Source organism: Thamnophis sirtalis, unplaced genomic scaffold (genome assembly GCF_051295495.1).
Source record: "Thamnophis sirtalis isolate CommonGarterSnake01/CBP01778 unplaced genomic scaffold, rThaSir2_p1.2 scaffold_16, whole genome shotgun sequence".
Classification (NCBI taxonomy): domain Eukaryota; kingdom Metazoa; phylum Chordata; class Lepidosauria; order Squamata; family Natricidae; genus Thamnophis; species Thamnophis sirtalis.
Genome location: NW_028261396.1, coordinates 6,245,293 through 6,266,319, shown reverse-complemented (window position 1 = coordinate 6,266,319; position 21,027 = coordinate 6,245,293). Strand labels below are relative to the sequence as shown.

The 21,027-nt window shown below is 38.8% G+C and overlaps 1 protein-coding gene across 9 annotated transcripts in view; it reads right to left on the bottom strand.

The window, feature by feature from the left end:
• The window catches only part of MYT1L (myelin transcription factor 1 like), a 105,601-nt gene that overhangs the window by 70,839 nt on the left and 13,735 nt on the right, over positions 1-21,027 (bottom strand). For 4 of the 9 annotated variants that reach the window (XR_015695202.1, XM_087702778.1, XM_087702774.1 and 1 more), the window contains exons 1-2: positions 13,999-14,336; positions 9,496-9,591 (exon numbers count right to left, since the gene is read on the bottom strand). Coding sequence is in view for 8 of the 9 variants with exons in the window: in XM_087702778.1 (XP_087558904.1) it covers positions 9,496-9,591; positions 13,999-14,215 (313 nt within the window). In the remaining variant the exon portion in view is untranslated. Of the gene's footprint in view, positions 1-9,495; positions 9,592-13,998; positions 14,358-21,027 lie in introns of those variants that run through there. The other 5 variants (XM_087702780.1, XM_087702781.1, XM_087702775.1 and 2 more) reach the window with 3 other exon arrangements.

Below are 21,027 nucleotides of genomic sequence, written 5' to 3'. Positions count from 1 at the left end.
TTTCTTTCTTTCTTTCTTTCTTTCTTTCTTTCTTTCTTTCTTTCTTTCTTTCTTCTCTCTTCCTTTCTTTCCCCGATTTCTTTGAGCGATCATAAAACGCCTAAAAAGCCAGACTAGATGAGGCATGCAGTTCTCCTGCCTCACAGCAGAGGGCGCTTTTTAGAGGCTTTTTTAGACAGTTAGGCAGTCATTCAGGGAGAGGCAGCAGCTGGCTAGCCTCGTCTCAGCACTCGGCTTTTCCCTTTTACATTTTCTTTTCCTGACGAGAGCGGTGAGGCTGGGCCTCTCTTGCCTCACCTGACTGCATGTCACTGATTCTGTGCATGCACAGAAGCTTCTGTGTGTAGGCGCCCCCAAACCAGTAGTAACGAAATTGGCAGCCCACCACTGGCACAAAGGTTTATGCCAGTTTAAAATAATACATTATCAGCAGCAGGTAAGATTTGTGTTTCATATTTTCTGTTATGGAATGGCTTCACCTAGATATATTCAGATTTGAAAATCTAACTGACAGAAATGAGATTTCAGAGGCAGCAGGGCATAAAAAAAGTGGAGAGTGGACTGGAAAGCTGTGTCAGAAAATGCCACCCTTATGGCCACAGACTTTGTTTTGATGAAGAGACAAATGAAGTAGCCTCTTAAAACTCAGCAAGCCTTTAACCGATCAAATATTATCTGAAAAGCCTCCTAAATTTTAAGAGTTACTTTTAGGCTTCTCTCCTATTTATTCTTAGCAGGAGGTTTTTCATTGTCTTCATTGTGCCTTCCTCTCTTTCAGGCTTTGCCCTTTTCCCATCGCACTAGGAAAGGTTGGTAGTAGATAATATCATCCTATCAGTTTCAAATCTGAGACTTTCTGCCACATCAATGAAAATGGGAAATGGTTCTGTATTCAGGCTAATAGGAATAAACTCTCTTTACAACCAAGACATGCCTACTAAACCTGAAAGATGTTAATAACCAAGAGCCACAGCCAGCCAGAGGCCCCACTAATTGCTCCTTTTTATCCTTCAAATGGCTGCTTGCTCAAAATGGGCTTTTCCATCTTCCCTGACCCCTGTGGTAAAAGGTAAACCGCCTTGCCTAGCTAACTCTGGATTTGGCAGGTGATGCTTATAATTATGGCCTGAATTATTAATTTCAAGCAAACTTTTTTTAAAAAAAAAAACAAACCTGTCATTGTAAAAGAAAACCCAAAATCTATTATGGGAAGAAATAGCAAAGGAAACTGCAGAGATATTCCAATGTATTGATATTATACTATATCATGTAATGTAGCCATCTTTGTTTCTGGCTATTAATATCTATGTATATTCATGTAAATATAGCTGTCTGCTTCACACAATTTAAAGACATATATATATATATATATAAAATTTATCAGCACAAATATAACATATATATATATAATCTCATGCAATTTTTTCCCAGCTGACACCAATAAAGATTGCAACACATAGAATTTCTATACTGCGTATATATACGAATGCCCTGTTTCCCCGAAAATAAGCCCTCCCCACATAATAAGCGCATAAGCCCCCTCTGAAAATATTGTCATGCAGCAGCAGCCATGAGGTGACCATGCTCGCTGTGCACTTTTTTTATGCCCTGCTGCCTCGCCTTCCGAGGTGGGTAAAATGAGGACCCAGATTGTTGTTGGGGGCAATATATGCTGACTCTGTAAACCGCTTAGAGAGGGCTGAAAGCCCTAGGAAGCGGTATATAAGCCTAACTATTGCTATTGCTATTGCTGCCTCCTGCAACTGAAAAATAATAAGATCTTCCCCAAAATAAAGCCAAGCGCTTATTTTGAGAGTCTTATTTTTGGGGAAAACACTGTCTTCACATTGCATACCAGAGTCAAGGGTATCAGTTTGGGAGGATTGGCCTAGTGATATTTTCCCAGTAGCAACTAGGATGTAGTTTTCTGATACCTGTACTAGACAAATATATATTCACTCAAAGGAGGGTGGAGTATTAAATCACAGAGTTCCTACGCCTATTGATTAAAAATAGTTGATGTATTCAATTTCTTCTATTTGAGTTCTTAGTGATAATTATGACAGTGAATTGTCTTTCAGTTTGCACTGTATCAGGATTACCCTCTACACCCGACAATGAATAAGCCTCAAGCCCACTTGAGCTAAATTAAATAGTTTGTTTGGACTCAACAAAGTTTAATTGTAAATTTCTAAACAATGAATGTGTAATTATTATGATTCATGCAATGAGAATAATCAAATTCTGTCAACAGTTGTTGGCATTTGTGTAAGTTTTCAAACATGAGATTATTTGAGGCTTCCATGAACTACAACGTCTTATTCACTATTCCTGTTGCGCATCACTTAAAGAGATTACAGCAACTAAGCTAGAGCAGTGAGGTGGTTCGCAACCTCACACAGGGCCATTCGGAATGAGTCCTGAGGGATCTCTCTGACCTTTTCTTCTTCTTCGGCTGGAATAAATAATTTATTACATAGCTTTCGAGAAGGCCAAAGTGTGATTTTGTCAGCGCCTTCCCTCCTTCCTAAGTTATTAATGGATGGAAGAGAATCAATAAAGCTATCAGCCTTACCAGGTAGACCTGATAGAAAACACAACCAGGTGCTGAACTATATTTCAGGTCTCGTTTCTTGAAAGGTTTTTTGTGGAGGTCAGAAATTTTGCAGAAAGCCACCCCAAATCCTCTTCTGCAAGTCTTGTTTGCATGGATCTACTTTTTCTTTTCTTTTTGTACATAGCCTTTGCCAATTCCAGCTGTTCCTTTAATAGACTTTGGGCTGCTTCCCTCTTGTGTAGTAAGTTTGTGGCACATGGGATTGTGCTTTCTTGCCTGGTTGTTGGTAAAACCCATAGGTAGAATCTATAAGTTGCATGGAATCGGGACAGACCAATGAGGAGTGGATTGCATTATTGTAAATAAATTCAGCGAGAGGCATGAAATCAGTCCAGATGTCTTGCTGGTATGAAATATAGTATCACAAATTTTGCTTATAACAATTGGTTAATCTTCTCAGATTCTCCACTGGTCTTTGGATTATGTGAGGAAGATGAATTAATTTTAATAATAATTGCATGGAGTTCAAAAATTTGGAAATGAACTGGCTTCCTCTGTCTCAGATCATATGATAGATCTCTATATCTCTATACCATAACTGATTCCACTATATCTAAAGATATATTGCAAAGAATTGAGCTGTTTCCTAGGTCATGAGGGACCGCTGCAAGGAATAAAAGGAGCCAACTAAGTAAATAAATCCACCATTGCAAGTATTTTAGTATATCCCTCACTTGTGGCAAGATCAGTGATAAAATCTAGAGAACCAGGGTCCCAGGGCTGTGAAGGGGCTTTTGCAGCTACAATAACCTGGCCAGATTAATAGGGATTTTTCCCCTCTATGACAGAGATGACAAGAGGAAATTTCTTTTATGTTGCCCAGACATGAGGCCACAAAAAGTGGCCATTAGGTTTTAAATACCCTCCATGTTCTGCTGTTTTGTTGTCATGGCACAATGCCTTCAGATACTTCAGCTATACCTTCACTTTTTGGCTTCCCTCAGAGGTCGTCCAGTCGGGCCTTGGCATGCGTCTCCTGCTGTTGCTGGGCCCTAATCTAATCAGACAGATCAACAGCTGGTCTTCCTGCCCCTTCCAGATGTTCAGGTTGGCCTGATTATTTTGTAGAGATTCTGTAGCCCAAATTGTCTAAGGTCAGGTGTACATTTTTTTAGTTGGATAAAGACTTTACTGTAATTTTTGCAATACATTTCTGACATGGTTACATGCAGGGACAAGGATGTTCAGAATAAACTGATATGTCATCTAAATATAACCATCGCATCCTGGTCTAGAATTTCTGAAAATAAGTTGTTAATGAACCAATAAGTCCCTGGCTTCACATTTAACCAAGCCAAAAGGCACCACTGTATATTGCCATGTCTTGTCTTGAATACTTGTGTCCTTCTTTGGTTATAATTAGATCGCAAGCACTTCTCAAGTCGAACTTTATAAAGAGATGTACTTTTTGTAGCCAGCTAATAGATCGGAGATGAGTGGGATTAGATAGTCATCTCCAAATGCCATTGTTTTCCGGTCTTTGTATGCTGTTTCGCCTTGTTTTGGAAGAACAAAAAATGTGGTTGTTGAGTTGGAAGTGTGAAGATTCCTTTTTTGATGTTGATATCCAAACATTCATTGAAACTGACTAACTAATGGATAGACATAGGATAGTGTCGCTTTCCTGGGATTTGGATTCAAATTGATGGTGCAATTACATACCCGCTGAGTTACTTCGCTGCCTCTTCCCCTCCAAACAAATCTGCAAAATATGTATATTTTTCTGGCAGTGCTGATTCTCCCATACTGGAGTGGGCGAGGTGAGTTTTCACTGCTTATAAGTGATGTTGCTGGCATTTAGGAATGGGGAATGAGAGCATCCCTCGCATTCAACTTATACCTGGATCATGCAGCTGAAGCCATATTATTCCCAAGATGATAGTACTTGCAAGGAGGAAGTTACATACCATGTTATGAATTCGATGGGATCTTGGATTGTCAACTGCAAAGGAGCCGATGGGCTGCAGAATTAACCCTGCTCTTAGTAGCTGTCCATCAATTATCTTGACTTCATTGGGCTTTCTAGAGCTTGAATAAGCAATTATAGTTTCGGTAGCAATAGCAGTGGACTTATATACCGCTTCATAGGCCTTTCAGGCCTCTCTAAGCGGTTTACAGAGAGTCAGCATATTGCCCCCAACAATCTGGGTCCTCATTTTACCCACCTTGGAAGGATGGAAGGCTGAGTTAACCCTGAGCCGGTGAGATTTGAACCGCTGACCTGCTGATCTAGCAGTAGCCTGCAGTGCTGCATTTAACCACTGCGCCACCTTGGTACTTTTTATGTCTATGAAATTAGTGGTTGCTCCAGATTCTACCATCCTACCATCTTGCTGGAAACTAAGGTTATCAGATGACAGTTTCTCCTCAAATGGTGGCAAGATCCCCTTCAGGGTTTCGGGGAGTGCAGTAAAGTTTGCCTGGTGTTCTGTTTCAAAGCAAATTGGGCACTTGCTGTCCATGAGCTCTGTTGATAATTTTTGCTTTTCATTTCTTCAATATCTGTGCCAGAGATTAGTACTTTTACCAGGCAGGCTGTGGCTCTGTGTCCTGGGGACTAAAATCATAGTCTCAGACCCCTTTTCCTTTGCTTCTCTCCTGATGACAGCGGACTCGTTAAGTGCTCTGATTTGTATATGTTCTCCCACACTGGATTTTGAGCAGGTGGGATCATTGGGATGGGCTAAAACAGACCCCCTACCATTCCTTTCCTGCCTTAGCTCTCCTAAGCAATCCGGATAACGACATAGCTCTTCTGGGGTATTTGAGGTGCCTTGTCTTACCAGCGCATCTCTCAGCCCTTCTTTGAACCGGTTAGTCATCCCACCCTATAGAGCCAGCAAGCAATTGAAAGCATGAAATATATGACTTTACTCTGCTCCCTCTTGTTTGAGCTTCCAGATCCCTCAACTAGCAGTGATTCTTTGAGGAGATCCTCCAAGTGTCCTTTGAGTTTACACATGACGTCCTGATAGTTGTCTAACACTGGATTGTTTCCTTCAGTTCATGGTTTTGCCCATTTACCTCCTGCTTCCTTCAGCAAACTCAGCCCAAAAGTCACTTGGTAAGATCAGTGGAAACTCCACCAGCTTGCATGTCGTAAACATTTCACATTGAATGGTGAATGTTGAGAATTGATCCTGGTTCCCTCCAAATTTCTCTGGCAAGGTATCCTGGGAATGAGGGAGCATGTACTGAGCCATCATCTGTGGTGCTGCAGAAGGATGGAGCAAAAGATGCCCCAGTCTATTGTGTCAGTTGTATCATGGCATTCTGCAAATTGGTTAATAAGGACATCTACTTCCTACTGTTGTTGCAGCAACGTTGCTGCCAATTGCTTGGCAGATAAGCATCGGAGGCCGTTCCTGAATTTTCTCACTTTGAAAGAGATATAGAGACTTCCAAGATTGATGTCAGCCTTATTAGAAGATGAGACAGGAAGCACAACCAGGCACTAACTTTTTTTTGTTATTGTAAGAGTATATTAATTGAATCTTGCTAGCCTGCAGCTATAAGTCTCCCATCATTTCCTTTACAGCCTAAGAAACTAGGGAGTTTCTATTGAGTCTTTTGCCAGATTCACCATCCAGCTGTAGTCTATGCTGTCTCCTATCTGATTGTTCCCTAAGTGGCGTCTCTGAGCCCAACCTCCCATTCCCATATACTGTTACAAATGCACTGGACATATTGATGTAGCTTGTCTCCATGCCTCCTAAAATCTATAGGAGTATCTATTTATTGCTTGCTAAGGAGCCAAAGGAAAACTTAGGTAACATTTAATATCGTACCATATTAGTTATCTCTCATTAAGATTCAGAACACAGGAAAACATGAAGCTGAGTGGATTTCAGCATTCTGGCTGGAAATTCTGGGAGTTGGAAGTCCACATAGATTCCAGCTACCAAAGTTGAAAAACACTCCTTTAAGGAATTCATTCATTAAAATTAATGAATATAAACCACATAACCCCTAATAGGGAAGTTCCATTAAACTAGAGGAAAGGGGCCAGTGTGACTAACCGGCAGAAATACAGGAAAACATGAAAAGATCATGAAACCAAAGTCTTCTCAAATGAGAAATAAGAAAAGGAACACAAACTTTGGCAAAAGTACAAGCTGACTGTGAGGGATAGAGAGTCTTCAAGATAAAAAACAATTATGATTAATACTGTTTATTTAAATCTATAAGATGAAGGAAAATTGGCAATAGGGCTAGCAATGAGGACTTCCAATGTCAAGGATGGGGAGGATGGAGATATTTTTGGTCTTCTTTTACATAACAATCATTCATACTTAAGTGATTGTCCACTAGGACGCCACGATCCCTCTCACAGCTACTGCTATTGAGCCAGCTACCCTCTATTCTACACCCATCCATTTGGTCAGCCAGATGCTTAGAATGGAGTTGGCATTTTTACCCACCTATTGAGTCTTTCCAAGGACTTTGGGCTGTTGTTTTTATTTTACAATACAAAACTTCTGTTAGATCAGTTCCAGGGAGCTGTGAAAGGGAGAGGCTAGAATGTTTGGGGAATCTTTAATACAGGCGGTAACAATGAGCTCTATATAATACCTAAAGTTCCCCTCCTCCCCGTCCTAAAGACACAAGGGAAATGCCAGTGATGAACAAAGTCATTTTTTCCAGCTGCTTCAAAACCCCATAGTCTTTCTCAATTTGAGCTTGCACACATATTTGTTATTATAAAAGCACTATTTGTTTTGTGTGGGCTTTCTTATAGGTAACACTGCCAGTGCACTGAAAACCTCTCTAGAATGCAATTTAAGTTTCACTATAAAATTGGTAGGTATGGAAGCTGGTTGTCCACCAGAAATCTCACTGACTTTATTATCTTTTTTTAAGCAGGCAGACTTCATTCTACTAGCAGGAAAAAAAGAATGTTGATTGTGCCAGCAACTCCAGCAGACGGCTCTCAACATTTCACTGCTCCCTACAACTATCGGAGGCCAAACCAGAGACTGAAAATCAAGGACCCTCTTCAGCTTTACCTGACAAGATTTTTGCAGAAAGGCCATGTTATTATAACCATTATTACAAGGTTGTCCTAACTATCGTTGCCTTCAAAGGAAGTGGGGAAACTTTGCTAAATATAAATATAAATATATATATATATATATATATATATATATATATATATATATATATATATATATATATATATATATATATATATATATATATATATATATATATATATATATATATATATATATATATATATATATATATATATATATCTACTGGCTTTAGTATGTATTACAAATCCTCTGGAAAGTTACTGTAACTGACCAAGCTATATTAAACCCTTTGCACAGCATTGCTACTCTGTGTAGCTCATGAAAATGAATTCCTTGAACTCCACGTGTGTCTTGCTACTGAAGGCAGAAAAGGCACTGGAGCTTTATCTACGTGTCACAGCATTCATTTTAATCAGCCAGCTTTCACTTCCAAGGTGCTTACTCTAAGGATAAGTGCATTGTTGCATGGCTTATTCCTGCTATACCATATTAGGAAAAGAAGAAGAAAGAAAACTGGGCAGTGATTTAGTGGAGGGAGAAAGAAAGCTTAGGGATTATGTCTAACCCAAGAATTTCCAAAGTGCCTTATGGTAAAAAGAATTCTTCTTGTTCCTTAAAGCTACCACACTGATTATGATATAAGCTTTTGAGGCTTTCATTTTATCTCATTATGAAAGTTGGTCTCATTTTTTTCTGTATATTCCTTACTGATGTTTTAAGTAGGGACCTGACTTCCCCATTGTTACGAGATGTCCGTATACTGGGAATGTCATCCCTACAGTGTAAAATATAGGTGGTTGGTGAAGAAAATGGGTCTGATTGAGCAATCAGAATGTCTGGCTTTCAGTTTCAAATATACAACAGAAAAATGGCCCATCAAACAAATCAACCCAGAGTTCACACTCGAAGCACAAATGACCAGGCTCAATATATCACACTTCATGCACATTGTGGGAAGACCTGGCTCTCCAGGGCAGTCTGCGAAGCTGGGAAAGGGGGAAGGAAAGAGAATAAGAGGATGATCAACAGCAAGGGGGAGGGACTCAGTTATGCTGGCCATGAATGCACCACAGGAAGATCTAAAAGGATCAGGTTGGGGACAGATCGTCCTGAAGAAACTCTATCACTGTGGCTGCTAAGACTCAACATCTGTAGGCTTGGTGGCACATAATGAATCCTTGGTTTGCTTTTGTGTACAGGTAGTTTACAAAGAAAAATGCATTGAGCAATCAGGAGATCCTGTTCTCAATTTTGAATATATGCATGTTGTTAGTTAGAAAGGGCTTGCAAAGTATACTAGTATAAGTTATCTTTAAAAGAAGAGTGAGAATGAACTGCTTTGCAGAAGGAATGCACATGGTGTTGTTTTGTTAACAACTTTTTGCAAAATGAAAATAAAGGCTATAACCATTTTAGCATGACTCATATCAAAAGATAAAATTACACCACTAGAAAACATGGCATTGTGGTTCCTTAAAGAGCCTCTATTGATGTGCCTTGTTAATATGAAGGGATGTCAGAATAAAATATGGCAGCATAACAATTCTCCAGCTTTTTGAACATATCAACTTGATATTCAATTTGTGTTCAGCTTTAACACTTGTTTATCTTTTCATCATTCGGACAATTAGTGAAAGAACAATATTTGAAAAATATTGAGGTCTAAAACACATGAAAAAAAATGTTTGCCCCCCACATTCAATAACCGTTCACCCTTCTGTTAACATAGTTTTATGATAGGATGATATAAGTGGATCAGGGTTTTTACACTATGAGTATTCATTTTCCTGGGAGTTCTAGAGCCGGCCTGATTCTTCCTAATCCTGAGGGATTGTGAAATACCTGGTGCATAAGCCATCTTGAATGTCTTCATATGATAAAGGCTAAATGGTGCCTTGGAACATCTGTTCCTGGAGCTCCTCCAGCGGAGATTTCTTTCTATAATAGAAAAGCTTTGTGAAACAGTCTTTGGGAAGCATCTGTGTGATGTGAACTCCTCTCAGAAGGAGGAGGGGAAAAACCTGCCACTCTGGCTCTGCAAACCCAATGGGACACTGACACCTCTTAAGTAATAATAACCGACATAAAGAAAGGCCTTCAATGCAAGGGTCAATGGTGCTGCGTTGCACAATGTTTATAGGCTAGGATATTCCACAGGGGAGAGGCTACTTTATCTGTCTTTTGAGGGAAATGCAAAACAAAGTGGAAAATCCGTTTCTTTTCTCTTGCCCACACAAAACCAACCACTGCAGAATAAAGGTCTCTTCACTGAAAATTTTGGGCTATATACCACATTGGTCTGGTGCAGGTTGGCAGAGAGATTTTTATTTTCACTTCCTTGTCTATGGCTGCGTGTGAATGCATTGCATGAATTCCATCCCTAAAGGTGGTCTGGAACCTGGGTTTTCCTGTTCTAACCCAGTACCTTAACCATTATACATATATGAGTCATATTCTATCTTGAATATACTTCTTTGATTTATTCTATGAATGCAATATAATGAATATATTCTATCAAGTATACTCTATATATTGAACAGGACCAAAAGAGGCTTTTTAATATTTGGTTCTCTTTAATTGGTATTTTGAGATTTGTAAGAGTGTTGCTTTAGTATGCTTTGTATAGTTTTATCAAAGATTAGAAGAGGAATTTCCATAACGCCTTTACTTCCTTTGAAATGCACATCTTATATACAATGTCATCGGGAGTTGTCCAAAAAATTCTAAGAGATCGTATGAAAATTCACATTCACTGATGGGAAAATTCATAAACTTAGATAGAGACTTCACCTAGAAGATGACATAAAATGAATTCCCAAATAAATATCTGTGCTCTGGGCTACAATCATTCCCTGCAGTGTCTGAAGACCCTCCATAAAGTTGTACACTGTGCCCCTAATCTGAAGAGGCCTTTTTATAACAGCCTTCTTACAGCAGGAAAAGCTGCAGAGAAAATCAGAAAGGCAAGCCTCAGTTAGCATGCAAACACACACACACACACACACACACACACATACACTTTTCAAAGTAAGAATATAGTCCTTATTTGGCCCTAATTTTACCTGATGCAAAAGAACCCTGTTACTTTGCAAGTATATATTTGTTCATTATTCTGCTTCTACAGTGATCTCAGAAGAAACTTGTGCAAACTAACTTAAATTAAATAGTAAATTAAAACATTACCCAAAATATTTATCTTAAGGAATTTCAAGATATTTATGTTATAAATCTTGATGCCTCAGTTTAATTCAGATCTAATAATCCCGACCGCTGCATTTAGAACAATCATCCCACAAACTATGAAGCTCTGTTCATAGCTTTGCTGGAAATTAATTCCAGTCTCAAAAGTTTTAGTTAAGCACTTCTGAGTAGCACCAGTTTAAGAACGATTTAATTTACAAATGGGAGCATTCCTTTCCCTCTTTTCCTTACTGTCTTTTCACATTCTTTATTAATACTATATGAATTTAAATAATTAGCTTAGAATATTGTTTTGAATCCTATTTAAAAGAGAATTGTGGCCAGAGATAAAAGCCATGGTCAATGAAAAACCATGATAGCTACAATTAAGACCAGTAGGGGTTGAGAATGAGTCTGTGTAAGCCCACAACCTGCATTCTCATAATGACATAAACTGCCAGATTTGGAGGGGAAATACAAAACAAATTATAATGTACCTAACTGCATTTCTCATGAGCTTATTGGTATCTAATATATATTTTAAAAAACCTTCCCAAACCTTGAGTTAAAGAAAAGGAAGTTTGTACTTTAGTCATTTATCCTTTTTTGGAATACCATTTTATCCAATGTGTTCTGTCGGTATCTGCATAAACTTACTGCATAAAACACAGTAAAGAAAAACTATTAGTAATTATTACTAAATGAAGTCTTTTTCCTAAAGAACTTCTCTCATTATTCAGAGCCCTATTTATTACCGGTTAACACTAATATAATCACTGTTCAATCAGTATGGGTTCTATTTCCTGTTTCTAGTAGAAATCATCTCTCCATAAAAGCATTTTTTTGGTTATTGATTCAGGTCACTTCACTGTGTGGTGGTGAATTAGTAAAAGTAAGGTATTCCATTATATGTTAGTAGCAACTTTGTTACATAAAATCTCTGCAATTTAAATTTTTGATTCTCATATTGTATTTGATGGATTTCTTTTCAGCTATAGCCCCAGGCAGGCATTTATTTGCCCATAGAAGAAAAACAGGTAATATTTCAGTTAATTTATCCCACATATTCCCAGGTCTTTGATGTTCCACATGTACATCTGAAAGAGGTTCTTTACCAGTGGTGGGTTTCAAAATTTTTTAGAACCTCTTTTGTAGGTGTGGCCTGCTTTGTGGGAGTGGCTTGCCAGCCATGTAACTGGGTGGGAGTGGCTTGCCAGCCATGTGACCAAGTGGGAGCGACTTGGCAGTCATGTGACTGGTGGGCGTGGCCCAATGTAAAAATGTGGTGAAACCCACTTAACAACGCTCTTACTTAGCAACCAAAATGTTGACTCAGGAACTCTGGCATTTGAAGCACGCAAGTCTTAAAGCTGTCAAGTACCAAAACTCTTGCACCCCTAACCCTTTAGGAAAAAACCCCAGGGGTGTTCAAACTTGACAGCTTTAAGACTTGTGGACTTCAACTCCCAGAATTCCTCCTCTCGCTCTCATCTTGATGATGTGTGGACGGGCAGGGGGAGGGAGCTGGAACCTCTTCTATAGAACAGCTTAGAACTGGCAGGAACCCAGCCCTGTTCTGTACACAGGTACAATTGAGAATGCCTTAGGCAGGTTTCTGCTCTCTGGAAGTCCTCCAATATCTTTAGTGGCATTCATTTACATATTTTTTTAATAAAAAAAACCCATGCCTTTATATTGAATTCATGAATATTCAAAAGAGAATCGAGTGTAGAGGGACTTGGGAAAAGAGTTTTGTAGCATGCCTAACATAGTTACGTTTATCTGTATGCAAATGAATGTTAGCACTGCACTTTCCTACCCAGTGTAATCTTACGTGCATGTCAGCTCAGAAGTAAACCTCATTGCAATTGATTGGCATTATACTATAGCTAAGAATGCATAACCCCAACTTATTGAAAAATAGCTGTATTATCCTAATTGAATAGATAACCTTTGATAAATGATCAAAGTCATCCCTCCTTTTCATACAGTCTAAAATTAACAGAATATAAAATACCCCTTTCTTAGTATTTGGCAAAAAGCTTCATTATCCTCTTTCTTCCCCAGAATTTAGAGAAAGGCAGTGAATGACTTTTGCTTTTATTCTAATAAAGCATCTTTGTCTTTTTTCTAGTTCTTGCCTAATATAATTCTACGGAAACAAAAATCAGACAACTTTCATACCTGTCTCCTAAGCGGAATCCGACTGAGGAGTGCTGAAACTTTTCTTATATTTTTATTGGTTAGAAAGGTGAATCTACGTGTTCCCTGGAAATGGGAACAAAATATTTTTTAGATAGCTCATTAATTTTTGCATGTATGTTAATTTTCATGGCATTATCTCATGATCTGGTTATTGTAGGGTTTCTTAAGTTAAACAGTCAAAAACTAGTGTTTGCACAGTTTGAAAACACTAGTTACCTTTAGAATCCATAATAACATGAAAACATTTTTTTTTAAAGCCCCTGGCTTAATTGCAGTGGCAATATATTAGCTTAACAACTAATGAATGTCTCTTTATTTGTCACGAAGAGCATACGTAAAAGTTTTAAAATAGGGTTTCTACGTATATCAATCTCCTTCATTTTTTAAGTCAGCTAAAGTACACAACATCCAAGTCTCAAAGAACCAAAATATATTTAATGTGGGTCCCTTCTCTAAGCAAAGCTGTTTGTTCAAATTTCCCAAAGGGAAGTTTCCTATTGCAATGCCAAGAGTACCTGCAGACATGGGAACATACACTGATGAGAAGCAAATAATTGCTTTTGAGAAGACAACTGCAGCAAACAGTTGCCTATATAAATAATGAATATAGGTATGTCTATATGTAATCATTTACTTCCACATCTCTTTGGTTGTGGTTCTGGAATGGATCACTACAGACATCAGCATAGTCACCCATCTCTGCAGGAAGGTTTGGCAAGCCTCATCACTAAGCTATTCACTCTGAAAGCTGATCCAAGAGCTGTTTCTAAGGCAGGAGTCTCAGGTTGTTATGAAGAGAAGACAGTGCTAATGGTTGTCAGCATGGAGCAGAGAGATTAAGCACAAATATGCTTCCTATTAGTCTTAATGAAAGGTACACTGTTAAATCTCACCGTTCCATACTGGAAGATTAGCACAAAATGCACATGGAGCGTTTTTTATTAATACACTGATCATTACCACTTTCTTCTTCCTCTTCCTCTTCTTCCTCCTCCTCCTCTTCTTCTTCCTCCTCAACTTCATCTCCTTCTTCTTCCTCCTCCTCCTCTTCCTCCTCTTCTTCCCTATCTACTTCTTCATCCTCCTCTTCCTCATCACCTTGTTCTTCGTTATCATCAGAATAGTCCTCTTCCTCCTCCTCCTCCTCCTCTTCCTCGTCCTCTTCTTTATCGTCCATTTCTTCGGTCCCGTCTGTTTCATAGCATTCATCTACGGAGGAGTTGTCCGTTTTAACCACAAAGGGTTTTCTTTTGGGGGCAGGTTCTTGGGGCTGCCTCTCTTGCGTCTTTCTTTTTTTGGCCAAAGGACAGCCATAAACACTGTTCAGAAAGAATTAACACATGTGTTATTATACCCTCCACCAGATCACTAGTCAAAAGGGGGGAAAGGCTTTGATGCAATTTACTGTTTCCTTTGAAAAATATATACTTTCCTCCATAAAAACCATAGAAGAGATGAAAATGTTTGGCAATATACCTGAAATTAACATTGAACAGCCAGGAGGGAAATTCTTATTAACCTTTTGTTTTATTGCCTTTTGAACTAGAATCAATGCAAAATGTTTTACAGAATAGGTATCATTTCCCAGTGGGGCTTCCTGGTGTTCTCAATCATTAATTAATATTATGATTTCCAACATGTATTCTCTCAAATATACAAATCGAGTGTTGAGGAGACCTGATCTAAAACAGGAAGTTGCAAATCACTCAAAGAGAAGCAAACCAGTATTTCCATTATAAAGCTGTAATCATCCAACCAAACTTAAAAGTTTGTGCATAAAGACTATATGTGGTTCAGTATAACTTTTCACCAAACCAAGACACCCAATTTCCACCCAATTTCCCCAGTCATGCAGAGGGTTCTAAGAACTCTCTCTTATTCAGTCACCTAATTACACATTACTCCTGAGCTATAAATAGTAGCACAATCCTATATAAGAAATACTGTTGAGTAGCATGCTCAGAAATAAGCTCCGCTGAGATTAATGAGACTTATTTCCATGCCTGCAAGATTGCAGACTTTGTCATCTTTCTGCTAGCTGGATGATAAAGAGGTTCTTTAAAAAAAAAATAACAACAGGTGTACACAGGCTGTAGAGAACCGATTTCAGCAACAAACTCAAGGTTTAGTGCTTAACAACAATAGATCACTTGATAAAAATGTTGTTTGTTTTTTTTACATAAAAGAGATAATGGAAGAAAGAAAGCCTTGGTCCTTTTTTTGGTGGCAACTTTCTTTAAACGCATGGTGCATCTATTCTCCTAATAAAATAGAACCCACACTGTTTATGAATTAGAGTGGAAAGACGCTCTTGTGTTGCTTTGTATTTGTATATTTTCACCAATAATAGAGTTATGAGCTCCCTGTTCTTTCAGTATGCATTCTAAAAGACTCTTGGGAGTATAGGTTTACTATGCAAATACTTTCAATGATTTCAGAAGATGGAAGTTAACAGTGAAATTATATTTGTGTTCTTAAAACTAGAAGCCAAATTCAGATTTATTTCAGAGTACAGTATATAGGACCACAGCTGAAAAGGATGACAACTTCTGTGGTCTCCTCCAGTGAGACTTCACACAGGTTTTATCTTTCTATTCCATTCAGTTCCATCACTTGATTTATAATGTGAGAAAGAAAAAAGCAGAAATATCCTGAAGCCCGAAGGAAACCCCTTCAATCATGGGGCCAGTTTGCTATTTCACCTATTCTTTCTACTAGTGGCATTAGAAGGAGGTTCAGACCTGCACAAGCACATCATAATGATTTCAAAGAGAAACACACACACACACACACACACACACACACACACACCAACTTTATGCTAGGAATAGTATGCTAATGTTTGGTGCATTCAGATGAATAAGGGACCTTAAGGGATACTCCCATGACAACAAGAAGAACATCCCACCTGGAGAAGATTCTTCTCCCTAGAAGTTCCAATTCAATTTGAAGAGCAACATTATTAAATTGGAGAGGCTGAATCTGCGGCGAGGAAACCCAACTTCCTTGCTCTCGTCCCAAGGAATTTCTGCAGGGCAGGTTTCCATGTCATATGAACCAATTTCTGCAGATGTACACCTGATATGAACGGTCCTAAAATGCTATTTCTTAGTCATTCCAGATCTGGAGAGAACCAGCGCCTTCTTCAGCACTGCACACTATTATGACAGTTTGACATTAAAGTAAAGGTAAAGGTTCCTTTCACACATATGTGCTAGTTGTTCCTGTCTCTAAGAGGCGGTGCTCATTTCCGTTTCGAAGCCAAAGAGCCAGCGCTGTCCGAAGACGTTTCCATGGTCATGTAGCCATCGAAGGTGCCCAGAGCACTGTTACCTTCCCACCAAAGGTGGTCCCTATTTTTCTACTTGCATTTTTACATGCTTTCAAACTGCTCGGTTGGCAGAAGCTGGGACAAGTAACGGGAGCTCACTCCATTATGCGGTGCTAGGGATTCAAACCACTGAACTGCCGACCTTCTGATCGACAAGCTCAGCATCTTAGCCACTGAGCCACTGGATCCCTTCAATGTTTGACATTGCTGGAACTCAAATGCAAGGTAACCTATTAGCTTGAGTTAAATGCCCCTTTGCCGTTAAAAAATATGTTTTTTAAATGGGATCCCCCTGCAAAACACAACTCTGAATGAAAATATTGTCTGGAAAGTTATTCTTATGTGCGTCTTATTGGAGAAAGAGAAAGTGCTCCAAAAATATGGAAACAGCTGGTTGTAGATTGGGTTTGAAAATAAACTGCTTTCCTGTGATTAGTGAGAGAGGCCTTCAATCTGTGAAATAATAAAGTGAGAAGAGGCCTTAAGTGTTTCAATATCTATGGACAAATTCATTTCCTGACCCATGTCATGATAGCAAAATAAGCATTTGCACCAACTCAGCCATCTGTGATCTCTGCATCACGTGGAAGGAAACATTCGTTCTTTTTAGGCGATTCTAAAGAGGAGCCATAAAAATAATTTGGGTCCATTGACTTATCACAACTGAAAGATTACAAATCTGATTACTAACAATTGAAAGATCAAAAACCTGGACTCTTCCTTGGATAACTATGATCCATACTGGGCTGCTGATTAACTTAACGATCAGAATCAGGCAATGAGGTGAAGCAGAAAATCAAATTAATTCTGGCAACAGCTAAAAAATTAAACATGACACACAGTAGCAAAAGGAGGAATAGGCTCACTTTAGAAGCAGGAGAATGAATATTTGGTTTATCATAAACATAGCATGATATAACAACTTTTTTGTTATTAACTACATTTAATAAAATATTAACCAAATTTCATGCCATATTGTGATGCACCAGGTAGGCAAATATTTTCTGGCAATTAACATTTTCTGGGAAATTTTTATAGAGGTGGAATGATTACACAAATTATTCTTAGTCTATTATTGTTATTTAAACTTATTGGCCACCTATTTCCAGTGGACTCTGGGCAAAACACAAACGAAAAAACCCCATAAAACCACTAAAAATGGATATGCATTTTGTTAGTTTTTCCACCCAAATTAAAGAGTTCTAGAGCCACAAAAATGATTTAGAGGTTAAATATAGCTGAGAAGCTGGCAGAGAACATCAGAGATCTTCCTTCCTTCCTTCCTTCCTTCCTTCCTTCCTTCCTTCCTTCCTTCCTTCCTTCCTCCCTTCCCTTCCCTTCCCCCCCTTAAACTTTAAATAGCTTTAAACTTCTTTTTAACTTTAGGAGCTATCCAGGTGCTTGCACTCCAGTGGTATTCTAGGAACAGATAGGTAGAATCTATTAGAATGGCAAATACAAGGCACTTTCCTTTAAGCTTTCAGAACAAGAGATTCAGGTGCTACATCAACATAATGCAGCCTCTGTATATCTCTCTGAGACCTTAAAGGAAAGTGCCTTGTATATGCCATTCCGATAGAATTCAAATGGTGTTTGGTTCTAATTTCTGTGCTTCTCTCTTTTCTATATGTGTAATTAATATATGTAACAATAACAAAATACATAAATACGGGAACAATATGCATTTAACATTCCAGTGACTTACACACTTTTACTCCTTTAAAAAAAAAGATTTAGGTAAAAGTGTGTGTGTGTGGGAGGGGGGGTGTTGCAGGAATGTTTGTGGAATAATAATCTATATTACAGATCTTAGAGAACAAAAAGGAGATTCTCATCAGCAATAGCAATAGCAGTAGACTTATATACCGCTTCATAGGCCTTTCAGGCCTCTCTAAGCGGTTTACAGAGAGTCAGCATATTGCCCCCAACAATCTGGGTCCTCATTTTACCCACCTCCGAAGGATGGAAGGCTGAGTCAACCCTGAGCCGGTGAGATTTGAACCGCTGACCTGCTGATCTAGCAGTAGCCTGCAGTGCTGCATTTAACCACTGCGCCACCTTGGCTCGCTCAGGACTTCACTTAATCAACAGTATGAATTGCTATGGTATTGTATGAGGCTACATTAGCTTAAAGCAAGTGTTTTACACTTGCTAGTGTTTCCCTGATGAAAAGCCATAGTTATAGATACATGGAATACAGTACAAAGTGGGAGGTTAGGAGTATACTAAACAGTTTTCAGGTGCAAAAAAGTCTGAAAGAAGTGCATAGTTACTGCCTTGGAAGAAAAGTGACAGCTACCTAGAGCAGTGTTTCTCAACCTTGGCAACTTGAAGATGTCCGGACTTCAACTCCCAGAATTCCCCAGCCAGCATTCGCTGGCTGGGGAATTCTGGGAGTTGAAGTCCCGGACATCTTCAAGTTACCAAGGTTGAGAAACACTGACTTAGAGGATATTAAGGGACTAGTTTAAGTGCAAATGCTTCCTTGTCTACACCGAGTGCTTTCACAGAAGGTACAAATATCTTCTAATGATAAAGGACAGGTTTCTGTACCTTGAGAACGTTGCATTGGTTCCTTGTAGTTTGTTTTTATCAAATTGTGGCACATTTTTATCTTTAAATACCCGGCTTCCCCTTCAGACAAAGTGTTGAACCCAGGGTTGGGTCTACAAAGAAGGAACACGGAATGGATGTGGAAAGAGGGAAGGCGGAAGGCTTAAGCTTTGGGCCATGATTACAACATCCTAATTATAGGTAAGCACAGTAAGATTAAAATAAACAATTTAACAGAAACACCTAGAGTGGCTCAGTGGCCAAGACACTGAGCTTGTCAATCTGAAAGGTCAGCAGTTTGGCGGTTCGAATCCCTAGTACAGGTCATCTACGTGAGCAGAGGGTTGGACTAGATCAGTGGTCTCCAACCTTGGTAACTTTAAGACTTGTGGACTTCAATTCCCAGAGATCCTCAGCCAGCTTTGCTGGCTGAGGAACTCTGGGAGTTGAAGTCCACAGGTCTTAAAGTTGCCAAGGTTGGAGACCACTGGACTAGATGATCTCCAAGGTCCCTTCCAACTCTTGTTACTGTTACTGAAAGTTATTCTTTGATATATTATTCACTGAAATAATGAGCAATGAGATTCACTATCAGCTGAGATTTCCTGCACAAATCTACTATAAGATAAGCAAGCAGGAGACTATGAGGTATTTGTTACAGTGCTAATAACATTCTTTAAAACCCTGGCAACACCACAAACATTTTTTTTAATGAGAGGTTTCAGTGAGAAAGTGCCTGGGAAGGGGGGGGGGAAAGGAGTGAATGCTAGAAACTCTTCCTACTTCAAATTTTGGGGAGAAGATTCAGACTCAGAATGAGAATTATCATTGTATTCTTCTATCAAGCTCAGGTTTGTATCTTTTAATTTGAATCTGTGATTGGTTCAGTAGTGAAATTCAATATTTTTTTACTACTGGTTCTGTGGGTGTGACTTTGTGGATGTGGCAGGGGAAGGATATTGCAAAATCTCCATTCCCACCCCACTCTGCGACCAGCCAGAGGTGGTATCTGTCGGATCTCCGAACTACTCAAAATTTCCACTACCGATTCTCCAGAACCTGTCAGAACCTGCTGAATTTCACCCCTGTACTGGTTTCAATCCACTATGTATTCTGCTCCAAATTGTACCTAAATCTTTCCAAGTAATGGAATTCGACTAAGGTTCATGTCTAAGCTGAAGGGGACAGACAGGAGTAACCGCAGCCTGGGCCTGTTGCTAGAAATGCACTCTTACTTTTTACCTTATTCTTGCCTAAGGATGTCTTGATTTATAGTCCTGATTGACTGGGTCTTAGCTGTTAACCCAGGCCTTGAATGATGAAAAGTGCATTTGACTAGTCCAGGTTTCCTGTAAGATTTGTGTCAACCACGTGTCTCTGAAGGAGAAGTTTGAATCTTCACAAATCTAAACTATTTCATAAGAATCAGAGGTGAGATACAATGGGAAATTGTTCATTGTTCCTTAGGCATTATCTGTAATTACATTGATTACAAATTCTATCGTATATTCCTCTCCTTTAGTTTGTGAGTTTCTTCATCATTTTTGCCTGCCTGCATTTCACAAGAAAATGAAATAAAGCTCAGCATGATTTCATACACTTCTCAATTTGCTGTCAGTATTCAAAGACCATTTTCAATCAATCTGTGTTGCATTATATTTTCCAGAAAATAATGATACACAGAGAAATATAATCTCTGCATGCTCTTAGATTCGGCTATTAGAATAATTTATTTCTCCCAAAGTTCACTTGAAGAAGCAAGAAGAACAGATCTAAAGTGAGGAATTTACTCTTCTGTGACACACCTGCTATTCACTAATTTTTCCTTAAGAATTCTATGACAATCTTAGTGTTAACCATAAATATTTCAAAACAGATGTTGCTAGTTATGACCAAGGTGAATCTAATCATTATATTTTAACTAGCTTTATAGCATCAAATATATGTTCATTTTACTCATGTCAATTGAAAAACTGAATGCATCCTAATTATGTTGCAATTGGGAAATAACAATTTTGGTTTTCTTAATACGTGTGTGTGTGTGTGTGTGTGTGTGTGTGTGTGTGTGTGTGTGTGTGTTTTTAGGATCCAAGAATGCAAATGGC